At 42.4% G+C, this 12,405-nt stretch overlaps 1 protein-coding gene across 4 annotated transcripts in view; it reads left to right on the plus strand.

Moving 5' to 3' along the window:
- PDGFD (platelet derived growth factor D) overlaps positions 1-12,405 on the plus strand; it is a 183,657-nt gene that overhangs the window by 112,677 nt on the left and 58,575 nt on the right. For all 4 annotated transcript variants that reach the window (XM_045018976.1, XM_045018985.1, XM_045019003.1 and 1 more), the window contains exon 3: positions 1,170-1,350. In XM_045018976.1, the coding sequence (XP_044874911.1) occupies positions 1,170-1,350 (181 nt within the window). The remainder of the gene's footprint in view (positions 1-1,169; positions 1,351-12,405) is intronic.

Consider the following 12,405-nt stretch of genomic DNA (forward strand, 5'->3'; position numbering starts at 1 on the left):
CACTGACAAAAATATATGGACAATCGGATACTGCTATAGCTATACATAACCTATGTCAGTGGTTCTCAAACTTCATTGCACCACGACCCCCTGCTGCCAATAAAAATTACTACATGGCCCTAGGCAGGGGTGGGCTGGAGCCCGAGCCCCATCCCCCTGGGCTTCAGCCCTTGGGCTTTGGCTTCAGCCCTCGGTGGCTGGGCTCAGGCTTCGTCTTCAGCCCCAGGCCGCAGTGAGTCTAACGCTGGCCCTGGCAACCCCATTAAAATGGGGTCACAATCCACTTTGGTGTCCCGTCCCACAGTTTGGAGAACCTCTGACCTATGCTAACACAGTGTGGCTCTTTGTTCCCCTCTAGTGGCTAGACTATGTATAGAGGTTTATGAGTCAATGGGCTTTGTTAGCTCAAGCAGTGGTGGTCGTGAGTTCAATCCCTGCAGATGACCTAACTAGGGGGGTCATTACACATACAGCCTAAATTCTCTGTGTCATGTAAGGTAATCATCCCAAAATGCCTCATTGCTGAACTACTATCTTGATCTAGTTCAGGGATCAGCAACCTTTGGCACGTGGCCTAGTGCTGACCACTCCCTCCCGCGGCCCCTATTGGCCTGGAACGGCAAACCGCGGCCAGTGGGAGCTGCGATCAGCCGAACCTACAGACTCTGCAGATAAACAAACCGTCCCGGCCCGCCAGCGGATTTCCCTGATGGGCCGCGTGCCAAAAGTTGCTGATCCCTGATCTAGTTTATGTCTGCCCAAAATCAAAATTGTTCTCTTCCTTACATAAAATTGTGTTTAATTTACAGGCTGTTTACTAGCTACATAAAACAAATGTGGTATGGTTATTTTGTAGCAAGGATAAATGTCTGGAAAGGCATCCTCATTGCAGCATGGTAGGGAATTTTGTACGCTTTCACTCCCAATAGCAAAAAAATCCGACAAACAACAACACATACCACCACTCTAAGTATTGAAGATTTTTAGAAAGTAACTTTCAGCTCAACGTATCATTCACTAAGCTAGCGTTTTCACCGTCTGTAATTTTTAATCAAGTGTTTCATAGTGGAAACCAATGTACATTTGACCAATTTTTTGAGCAGTGTTCCTGTGTAGCGGCAGCAGCTTTATATATTGAGAATGTATTAAATTATCAAACTGTTCTGCAGGTATGACTTCGTGGAGGTGGAAGATCTATCTGAAACTAGCACAGTTATCCGAGGACGGTGGTGTGGTCACAAGGAAATTCCTCCAAGAATAACATCCAAAACAAACCAATTAAAGATAACCTTCAAATCCGATGACTATTTTGTGGCTAAACCTGGATTCAAGATTTATTATTCCCTTGTGGTAAGTAACTTAACTACTCAGTGGGTACAAGACATGCCAGAGTGTGAAAGAACAGCAATATTTGGAGACTGGATGACATAGCTAACTACAGCTGATCACAACATTAATTAACTGTAAATACTTTCCTTCCAGCAACTACATAAGGTACAGATAAAAGCAGTTTTGACATCCTATTATTAAATATAAACTAAAGACAAGTCCATCACAAGACTTACACTAATAATATGTTTCAGAAACACTAGCACTTTCTGCACTGAGGCTGCAATTCCGATGCACTGACAAACACCACAGCAATGACAGTTGGAATAGTTGCTGTTTAAACTCCATTTTGATTCTCATTTGACATCAAAGAAAAGTACTGTCGGGGTTAGGACTGTGATTCTAAGCAAGAAGTCAGGAGTTTAATCCACATGCAGTAAAATACATGTAGTACACTGTGTTAAGGTTCAAACTGTTGTTTTAAGCTCTATGTGTTCTTTGTGTTACGTAGCGGTATTGGCATAGTAGAACGCATCGATTTGATGAGATGGAAGCCCTCTATTTTTAAAGAAGCAGGAATATTCATTAGTCTAAGTAGATTTTGAAACAAATGTGTTTTCCATGTATTGCCCTCAGTAATGTTATAATCATTTTGGTGCAATATAACTGAACAGAGGTGAGTTTTGCAATCAGATGGTAACTTATTACCCTGACATCATTGTTTTCATATCCTTCACAATTTTTTTTTATTCAATCCAGTGTTACGTATTCAGACTTTCTTATTCCTGTTAGCAATAAGGTTAGATTTGTCCTAGGAAAAATCCAATATATACACCATTTCACTTCAGCTAATGGCTTTTGTGTGAGCATATACTATTGTACACTGAGCTCATTCCATGCCTAAATATGGGAGATATATAGTAAAGACATATTTAAGGCCACAAAATCAGAGCCAGATGCTGCTTCCGTGTATTTAAACACTGGACTTACTTATGGAGTAAAGACGGCAGAATCTGGAGCTTGATTTGAAGGTAATCTAGCAAGACTAACATTTATATTGTTGCAGTCCATGAAGTACCACAATGCATAAATATTTAAGCAGTTAAGCAGCCTTTTTTACATCATGTATATTTAATATTTCTAGAAAACTTTTGTTACAAGTAGCTAGTGTTACGTAGCGACCATATACAGCTTGTATAGGACAGTTGGGTTTTGAGAAAATGAACGTTATCATTCAAGCAGAGGATATTCAGCACTAGAAAGCTCAAAGTGTAGTTGCTATACCTGTGTAATGCATAGAGTGAGTAAACAGAATGTTGTGCCGTTTAGCTAGTGTATCTGAGAGAATATTCTCCAAACACAATCTTAAAATGAAATGTTCTTTTTCTCAGAATCTGTAGGGGACAGGTGGTAGTCATGTGATGAAGATTAAATTTCTTTAGCTGCGATTCAAAGTTTAAATTGTCCATTCGAAGATCCATAGGATTAATAGTCAGCAGACTCAACCCTTAGTTAGTAGTCTTCACGGTCTCTCAGGACTAAGTATGTACAGTGGATATACTGCACGCCGCTGACCCCTGAAGGTTGAACTCAGCATGCATTTGCAGGCAGCAAGTTAGAAAATATTATTGGACCATGCATAAACATATGATGCATCAGATGAAATAAAATATATTTAAATTGCTTTTTTCTTTGCTCCACGGCCATTTCCATCATCAGGCTATTTTTTGAACTTCCTTGGGAAACCTTTCTGGTAACAAATGCACACAACTTTATTAAAAAAAACCAACCCTGAATTAAAATGGACATTTTAGAGTTTGGGAGGGGGTCGCTGCTAGTTATGTGCACCGTGCTCATCTCAATAATCTTTAATAAAAAATCAAAGCAAGCAAACAGGGTTTGCCAGATTAATTGTATATTTTAGTCTTGATGCAGGAATTACTAAGTGAAATTCTATGTGTTATGCAGATCAGACTGGATGGTGGATTCTGGCTTTGAAATCTATGAATCTTCATGGACACTAGTTAAATTCATTTCAACTGGTGCATATAATCTTGTTTGGCAGTTCACCACTTCTGCATGTGGCACAGATTGAGGCACTGCAATGTGTATATTGTTCAACAGGAAGAAAGAGCTATTACCTCCTTCTATTCTTCCCATTTGGAGAAACGAAAAATAGCCATAAACAAGAAAGGGTCATTTTTTACAAACAGGCTTTTCAAATGCAACTACCAAAGTTGCACCTGTGCATATGCACCTGCTCATGTAAAATGAGTCATTGTACATAAACAGGTACTTAGGCATGTAAAGGCCCAGTTTGTGCACAGATGTTGCATGCAGTGCAATTGTCAGCTCAACACAGGCACCTATTTCTCCCTGTATTTTCTTATAAAATCTCCTTTTTCTTCAAGCTTCACAGGCCTAGAGCACAAGCATCAAACCAGTCTAGATATCACCTGTGCCAGCTGTTATCCATGAGCTGGATTTAGCCTGCAGAATTGTTTGAAATACCTCCCTTCCTTGTTCTTCTTTTCCACGGTGTGGTTGGTTTTTAAAAGGATTTTTAGGTGGTGGTGTGGAGGGGATGCTGCTTCACTTATTTCCCTTAAAAATATAAACGTTGTGGCCCATGCCTAAGCTTATATGTACCTATGGGGAATCCTTAGGATTATCTGACTCCCATATTTTGTATAATTAAATTACTTTAAGTGTATAGTATTTGCATTGAAAATGAAGCACGAAATCATCAGCTGTCATACCTGTCTTAACTTCAATAGAGCTACTTCCAGTGAAGGATCTGATTCATTGTTATGTTGAGTTCAGTAAGCATTAGGTACACACGATCAGACACAATGTGACGTAAGGAGTTAAAATGAAAAATTGTATTGCTCACATGCAAGAAATCCCCACTCACATAAGTAGTTTCATACATGCCAGGGAGACTGCTTTTGGAAATGAGCAGAATCGGGCCCTGAATTTTAAAAACATACTATCATGAATGTATAAAGTAATAATCAGGAAGTAGTCCATGAAAAAAGTCCAACAAAATTAAAAGTTGATGTTTTCAATTAAAATTCTCAATCCTGCATCTGATTTTGATTAAATGGGATAATTAGAAAATGTTAAATTCCAGCTGATAATTAAAGTAATTATTTTTGGCTTGTTTGTTTTACAAGAGACGTATATCTGTTATATATTAACATTAATACATTGTTACTGTATACCCTAACAGGCCTCTAAATTCAATACATATTTGGGAACTTTGATTTTAAGTATTACTGGCAACAAATGTTCCAACAAAGCTAGAAAATGTATTAAAAAAGGAAAGTCAACAGAGTAAGGCATCAAAACAAATTCCATTTTTATTTTAATTTTTGTTCTGCTCTTCTCTGTAATACCATTTAAGAAATATGAAAATACAGGGGTTTTAAACCAGTTTTCATTTTTTGTGGCTAATATTGCAAACCAAATCTGATGTACCCCATTGTTAATGAGGAGTAACTCCACTGAAGTCTGTGGAATTATACCAGTATAAAACTGATTGGGGTGTTGCTACATCACATCCAAAGTGGTTTTTGTTTGATTCAAATGAAACTTCTTTCATGGAAGAGTCCAATAGAATTTCATAGAAATGAGAAATTTTGAATCTTCCTGGGGAATTTGATAGAGAATTATATTCTTCCTATTAATATAAGATACACACTCCCTGTCTGATTATCTAATAATAACACTAGTCAAAAAATAGAAAGAAAAATGACAGACATGTTCATGAAAATTAATTGCTGTTTTTTGTCAGATTTTTGATCAGCTCTGATTAGAAGACAAATGGAGTCCAAATGCTGGTTTTAAACTGTTCAGCACTTTCCCATTAAGCCTTTCAAAGAAACACCAACAAACAAAGCATATTTAGGCCATGTCTATGCTTACTGGGGATCGATGCTGCTGCGATCGATGCAGCGGGAGTTGATTTAGTGGGTCTAGTGAAGACCCGCTAAATCGACCGCAGAGTGCTCTCTGGTCAACTCTGGTACTCCACCGGAATGAGAGGAGTAAGGTAAGTCGACAGGAGAGAGTCTCCTGTCAACAGGGGCGGCTCCAGACCCCAGCACGCCAAGCGCGTGCTTGGGGCGGCATGCCGCGGGGGGTGCTCTGCTGGTCCCCGGGAGGGCGGCAGGCGGCTCCGGTGGACCTCACGCAGGCGTGCCTGCGGAGGGTCCGCTGGTCCCGCGTCTTCGGTGGAGCATCCGCAGGGTTGCCTGTGGGAGGTCCACCGGAGCCGCGGGACCAGCGGACCCTCCGCAGGCACGTCTGCGGGAGGTCCACCGGAGCTGCGGGACCGGCGACCGGCAGAGCGCCCCCCCGCGGCATGCTGCCGTGCTTGGGGCGGCGAAATCACTAGAGCCGCCCCTGCCTGTCAATGCAGCGTGTTGTAGGCATTGCAGTAATTCGACCTAAGCTATGTTGACTCCAGCTGGAATAGGGTAACTTAGGTCGGCTTACCCCAGTAATGTAGACAAGGCCTCAGAAAACAAAATAAGGTCCTGATGCTGCCACTCCTACTTAAACAAATGCCTCTCTGTCAAGTGATTAGTCACATTGTTTTCTATGGATCTAATCATGCAAATGATGATTGCAGGATCAGGCTGCAAGATTTTTAATTAAAGTAGTAATAACTGTCATCAATAACAACTTCCTTAAAATTTTTAACATGAAAGCAAAATAATTCACTTATCTTAGTTGGCTAGCAGTGCAAATACAGATTCAGAGATTTGGAGCCCAGAAGATACCTCACTGGCTTGCCCTCCTGGCTTGTCCTCCTGGTGATAGAATTTCATCAGATCAAATGCAAATTGAACCAATTTCTGTGTAGGGCTATGTGGATATTTGTCCTCTATGCTTTGGTTTTAAGTGGTTACTTTTTTTTTTGCAGGACAGACACTTCATTGATGTCTCCAAGACAAAATAGGTTGCCTGGAAACCTACATAATATGTTGCATGTGAAAATATGTATGATAATAGTGTGCAATTATTTTCAAGTATCAGAGGAGTAGCCGTGTTAGTCTGGTTCTGTAGAAGCAGCAAAGAATCCTGTGGCACCTTATAGACTAACAGACGTTTTGCAGCATGAGCTTTCGTGGGTGAATACAGACGTTTTGCAGCATGAGCTTTCGTGGGTGAATACCCACTTCTTCGGATGCAAGTCTTGCATCCGAAGAAGTGGGTATTCACCCACGAAAGCTCATGCTGCAAAACGTCTGTTAGTCTATAAGGTGCCACAGAATTATTTTCAGTGCTTTTAAAATCCAAAGAAGGAATCTCAGTAGGGTTTTTTTTGAAGGGGATGAGAGTGGGGCAGGTAAGTGATTTTGGTTTTGTTAATGAAATGATCAGGAATGAGATAAATCACATTACAGGGATGTGAGATATTATATATATATATTACACACACTTATCACTCACTCTCCTGATCATTTTTCACTGATCAAGTTTTGATTTCCCGTGTATGCTAGACAGGATGGATATTTTCATAAACACTGTACAGAAAAAACAACTAATACTTCATGTGATGAAACTCCTGTTTACTTGAGATGCTGGCAGATAACCAACATCTGTGTTCTTGTCTAGAGTGCATCGCCCTCGTATAAAATTGTCAACAAGGGGATCATCTTTCTAGGGGACAAAGAGGGGAGAAACGAAGTTCTTTCTAATTATGTAAGACCAACTCAAAGGCTTTAAAATTGCTTCCCCATTTATATGTAAACAAAGGATTTGGGAGATTATATGTGGTGATTTTGTTTAGGAGCAGTTGTAACATTAAAAAGAAGCATTAAAAAAAGTACTAAGTGGTCTATACTTATGAACAGAAGAATAAATCTCACACAAGGAAAAGGTTTACAAATCTCTGTTTGCATGTTAAAAGAAACATACTGTTCACTCGGATAACATTTGCCCTGACCTTGGCTAACTTCTACCTCTCTTGTACAAGAAGGCAGTTTTCTCTTCATTAGTGCAGAGGCTGGGACTCTGCAGTTCTAAATTCCATTCCTCAGTTTATCTGCTTCATAAGAGTGTTACGAAGAGAGAGAGGTTGTACAGCATATAGCAGCAAAGAGATGTACAAAGCAGCACAGTAGAAAGCACAAAAAAATTGGGCAAAGGAAGCAAAAGCGAGAGGTGTGTAACCAGGCTAAGTTGTCTGGAATCATATGGGTGAGCAGTGTCCAAGATCTGGACTATGGTTATGGCAGTAGGGGTAGAGAGAAATTCATACATTGATAACGTTTAAGGCCAGAAAGGATCATTACATCATTTAGTCTGACCTCCTGTACATCACAGGCCATAAAATTTCACCCAATTTATGGATTAGGGAGTGAGAAAGAAACAGCTTGGCAATGAAGGCGAACAGAGCCAGCTCTAGGCCTAGGCCTACCCAAGCTAGTGAGCACCTCCAGCCTGGCCATCCTTGTAACAGCTCTTGTCAAGCTGTCCCTTGCCCTGTTTCAAGTGTCAAGCGTTAATGGCACCCCCACTTCAAGAGAGCTGCCAGTCACGAACACTGAGTTGGTGCTCCCTCTGACCCTGGACAGTTCTGTAGTGGGGGATAACCTAGGTGTAGCACCAACCCTTGGGCTAAAGCAGAGAGGAGAATCTGTCTGTCAGTTTTCTGTAGCTCTGTCACCATAGTATCTTAGTGCTTCCCCTGTAAACTCGGTTTGCTTGACAAAATCACGAGTGAAGCACTTCAGCTCTCCTTCTTTCATCAGTATAGGAGGTACAGCTTGGGATATATATGGAGTCTTCTGTTTTCTTCTTCCTTTCCCCCACTGTTTTGGTTCTGTTGGGAAAGCACCTCTGAGTGGAAGGTTCTTCAGCAAGGCCAGAGTGGTCATACTCTGAATTAGTGTGACCTACTTGGGAAGCTCATTCCACAGCTAAGTCCTCTTCAGCTCAGCATGATTTGTGTCCAGCCTCTTGTGCTCTTTGAGCCGCATCATTCCAGGGACATGCAGCTGTCTTGGTGGACCACAGTTGGATATGGGACCATAGATATAGCTGGACTTTGATTTGATGATGGCCTTGAACATCAGGATTAAGGCCTCCCACAGGCAGCAGAAGTAGACTGGGAGTCACTAGCAGGGCTTTGGAGCTGTGCTCCGGCTCCGCTCCAGCTCCAGGCAAAAACCTGCAGCTCCAGGCTCCACTCCAAAGCCCTGGTCAGTAGAGTACAGGGATGATGTGCTTGGGGTGGCATGGGTCATGGAGAAGCAGCCAGCCCCATTCTGAAGAAGCTGGATCCCTTTCTCTGCTTATTCGTGCAGTCCTAGATACAGTGAATTATAGCAATATAGTCTTGTTACCACTGAGGTGTGGTCTCTCTCCAGTCCCACAAGTCTTTTAGTACCACTAGAATTCTCCCTATGATGGTTTTAAGCCTGGTTATGAGTCAAAGATGACACTGAGGTTGGGGGCAGATGGAGGAATTATGTTCTCTGGTGGAAAGGGAAGGTGCTGAGAGGAGTTCAGGGAAAAGACATGAACAGGTCTGATTTTGCTGCTGTAAACAGAAGGGTTGTAGTGAGACAGTCACAGATGTGACCACAAAGAGAGAGATCAGGAGTGGAGGGATTAATATGAGAGTCACTGGCGTAGAAATTATTCTTAAAGCAAGAAGATTAAGGCACCCATGGGTAAGAAAGAAGAGGAAGAAGAGGGAACTAAGAATGGAGGCTAGTGAGAGCAACACAGAGTGAAAGAGGAGGAAATGGAACCACCCATGGAAAGGCTAACGGAGTGGTCAGAGACAGGATAAAAAACATACAAGCAAAGAGACACAAAAACTCAGAGAGGAAGTTGAGGAAGAGGACTGAGAAAGATGAGGATGGAGAAAAGGCCTGTGGGCTTGGCCAAGAAAAAGATCAGTTCTCACCTTTGTATCTCAGTGAAGCTGAGTGGGCAGCATCCAAGTTGCAGAGGACAGAATAGCAGTAAGGGTTGGGAGTGGTCACTGTTGTTACGGAGCATGGTAATGAAGAGATGGAGAGATGTGCCAAGGCAGTAGGCAGGAAGAATAAAGGATGCAGGTTTAGGAAAGTTAGTGAGATGCTTCAAAGGACGGGGACAAGAAGCCGGTGACCAGTTCAGTGTTGGTGTTTTCCTGACAAGAATGCTGCCTGATGGGAAGCATCGGAATTAGGAGAGCTGGGCTTTTGGAGAGTATCAAAGGTGGTGAAGAGGCAGGCGGGTGGGGGTGGAGGTTGTAGGTGTGGAAGTCGGTCACAGGGAGGCAGAGGGGGGAAATACAAAGCTTTTGGCAAGATGGGTAGAAGAGCTGAAGGAGAGGACAAATAGACAACAGTTGTAGACATCTGTCAGACTTCAAATGGCAAAGCAGTCATTTCACCGAAAAATAAATGTGAGTCTGTTTTCCCAGCCGCAGGAAGTGTGTCCATGGTGACTCTGCTGTTGACTGAACAGAGTGGTGAAGTGTTGGCCCTTTCCCCTCATCATTCCCTGATGCTTTGACTGCTTAGTTCACATTTGCCTAATTGTAGCAGATTCCTGTTGAAAGTCTTCTTTACTGGGTTAAAGGTAGGGAAGGCATCATGTCTGGTTAGGAGCCTAATGGATTCACACCACTATAAGACTCTTGGACTCTGGGTAAGGAATGGCAAGAATTGAAGTGCATGATGGTACTATTTAGCCCTTACTATATACAGCACTTTGTATCATCCAAAGATTAGACAAATATTAATTTATGAGCTCAAGTACAGTACAATAATAAATAATAGAATGTAGCAACTCTTTAAAGGAGTGGGTCAATGAGATGCATTAACAGCTTTAAATTTTAAAGAACCAGGGTTCTCTGCTGGTAGCACCTAGCAGTTGTGATAGTTAACTAAGAAGTTTATTGTGTATGTGATTTAAAGGTGACAGAGGGAATGCTTGCTTTTCTAAAAGATCAAGGTGACTTATAGCCAGGAAAATAGGGGAGGGGCTAACTCACTACCAGGAGTGTATATGATATACATTGGCATCTAAGAAATATATATTTATTATTTCTTACAGTAGCTCCTCGAGGCCTTATTCAGGGTTGAAGACCACTTTTTTCTGGGTGCTTTACAAAGAAAAAGGCCTTCCCTGCCTCAGATAATTTACAGCTAAAGCCCTGCAAATCCACCGGTATCTGCTTTATATCCATGAATAGCCCAGCCATGATAAGAGCCGGGCGGGCAGCAGCAGGGATCTGCGGCAGACCACCCACCTGCCCTGGGTGAGGGGCCCAGGCAGCTCCACGGATCACCACACAACAGTGACCAGTGGCACTGGAACAGGGGGCCTTGCCTGTCCACTTTTCACAGAGGCGGACCCCTCTACCTTCCCCTCTTCTTCCCACCCAAGGCCCCACCCTCCATTCCCCCCCGGCCAGGCCAGCGTGGCTCTCAGCCGGGGAGCTGTGGGGAAGCCATGGCGGATCCTCCACCTGCCCGCAATGCGTGGGAGAGCAGCCCCCAGCTGTGTTCCTTCCCCCGAGGTTCCCCCCACAGCCAAGGACAGGTGGAGGGTCCATGACTCTGCACTGCCGACAGCTGCCTGTGCGGCTCTCCCGGACCCAGCTCTGGCGTGGGGTGTGCCTCAGAGCCTCAGCCTGGACACAGTAAGTAGAGCTCTGTAAATCCACGGATACCTGTGGATAGCCTCAGACAATTTTTGTGGATCGCGGATTGGATGCGAATACATGTTTTTGTGTCCGTGCAGGGCTCTTTTTACAGTCATGTTAGTAATGAGACACAACAAAGGGTACATACAGAACACAGAAGTGGGGAGACAAGGGCACTTGTGAATACCAGAGATGCATAAATCTGGATAAATAAATAGCCATTGGAGCAGGGTGATTGGATCCGGGGGGGTGGGGGGAATGTGCTCTAATCACCAAGCTATATAGTGATCTCATGCCTATGTGCACTCTCTCTTTGGCCCAGTGACTTGACTGTCTAATTACTTGGCCACAGTCGAACAGCTGCCACAGAGACTGAGGGAGCCCTACATCAAAATACCTCATAACCCAGTCGTTAGAGATGGCAGATCCCTGTTCAAATCTATGTGTAAATTTGGGATTTAGATGCCTAAAGTGGCAGGTAGGTGCCTAAATCCTTTTATGAATCTAGCCGTATGTAGATTCTGTACAGAGAAGGGACGGAACTCCATCTGTCTCCTTAAGGTTACTTCTGCTTGACAGATTTCTGCAGGAGATGACTGGTGAATGTAGACAAATGCTGGACTCCCAAGCTCCCTTTAAAACCATATTGAAAAACTTGTGAAACGCCTTCACAGAAGGCTAGGTTATTGATGTCTTTTAAATGAATACAAGACCTGTGTGTCTTTCCAGTCTTGCAGAAAGGTGGGCTTCTGAAGCTCGACTTCCAGTTTTGAATTACACCAACATTATTTATTCCACTACACGTCAATGTTACCTTATAAAGGCTGACACAGGATTCTAGAGTGTTTATCTCAGGCTTGTACTTCAATATCCATTTCATACTCAGAATTGCTACAAAGTGGTGTGTTGTCATTCTTTGAATCTAGAAAAACATCTCTGCACTAGGTAAAATGTGGGTATGATGGTTTGCAGAATACATTGTTTAGAGAATAAATTATCACCTTATTTGTCGTAACAGCTATAACCACTCAGAAATACTTATAGCCTTTGATTAAATAATAGTCCATGTTTTAAGAGTCATTTTAGCTTAGTTTTTGTGGTTTGTTGTTCTGTTATAGCATAGCTGCAGACAATCGTAAAAATCTAACAATTTTAAACAGCTTTCAGGTCATCTAGTCCATCTTTCTCCAAGTGCAGGAATGTCATTTATTTATTGTACATTTATTAGTGTTTTGTCCAGTAAAGCTTTAAATATGCCAAGTAGAGATGAAGACACAGACTAATAAATCACACTGTCAGAAAGAATTTTTGCCTTAATAGCCTTAATTTTCCCTGTCTTAATGTCATCCGATTCCTTGCTATTATACCTCCTTCCATTATGATAAAGAACTCTCTTTTTCTCATTGGTGTTTAAATCC

The sequence above is a fragment of the Mauremys mutica genome, chromosome 1 (genome assembly GCF_020497125.1).
Source record: "Mauremys mutica isolate MM-2020 ecotype Southern chromosome 1, ASM2049712v1, whole genome shotgun sequence".
NCBI lineage: Eukaryota > Metazoa > Chordata > Testudines > Geoemydidae > Mauremys > Mauremys mutica.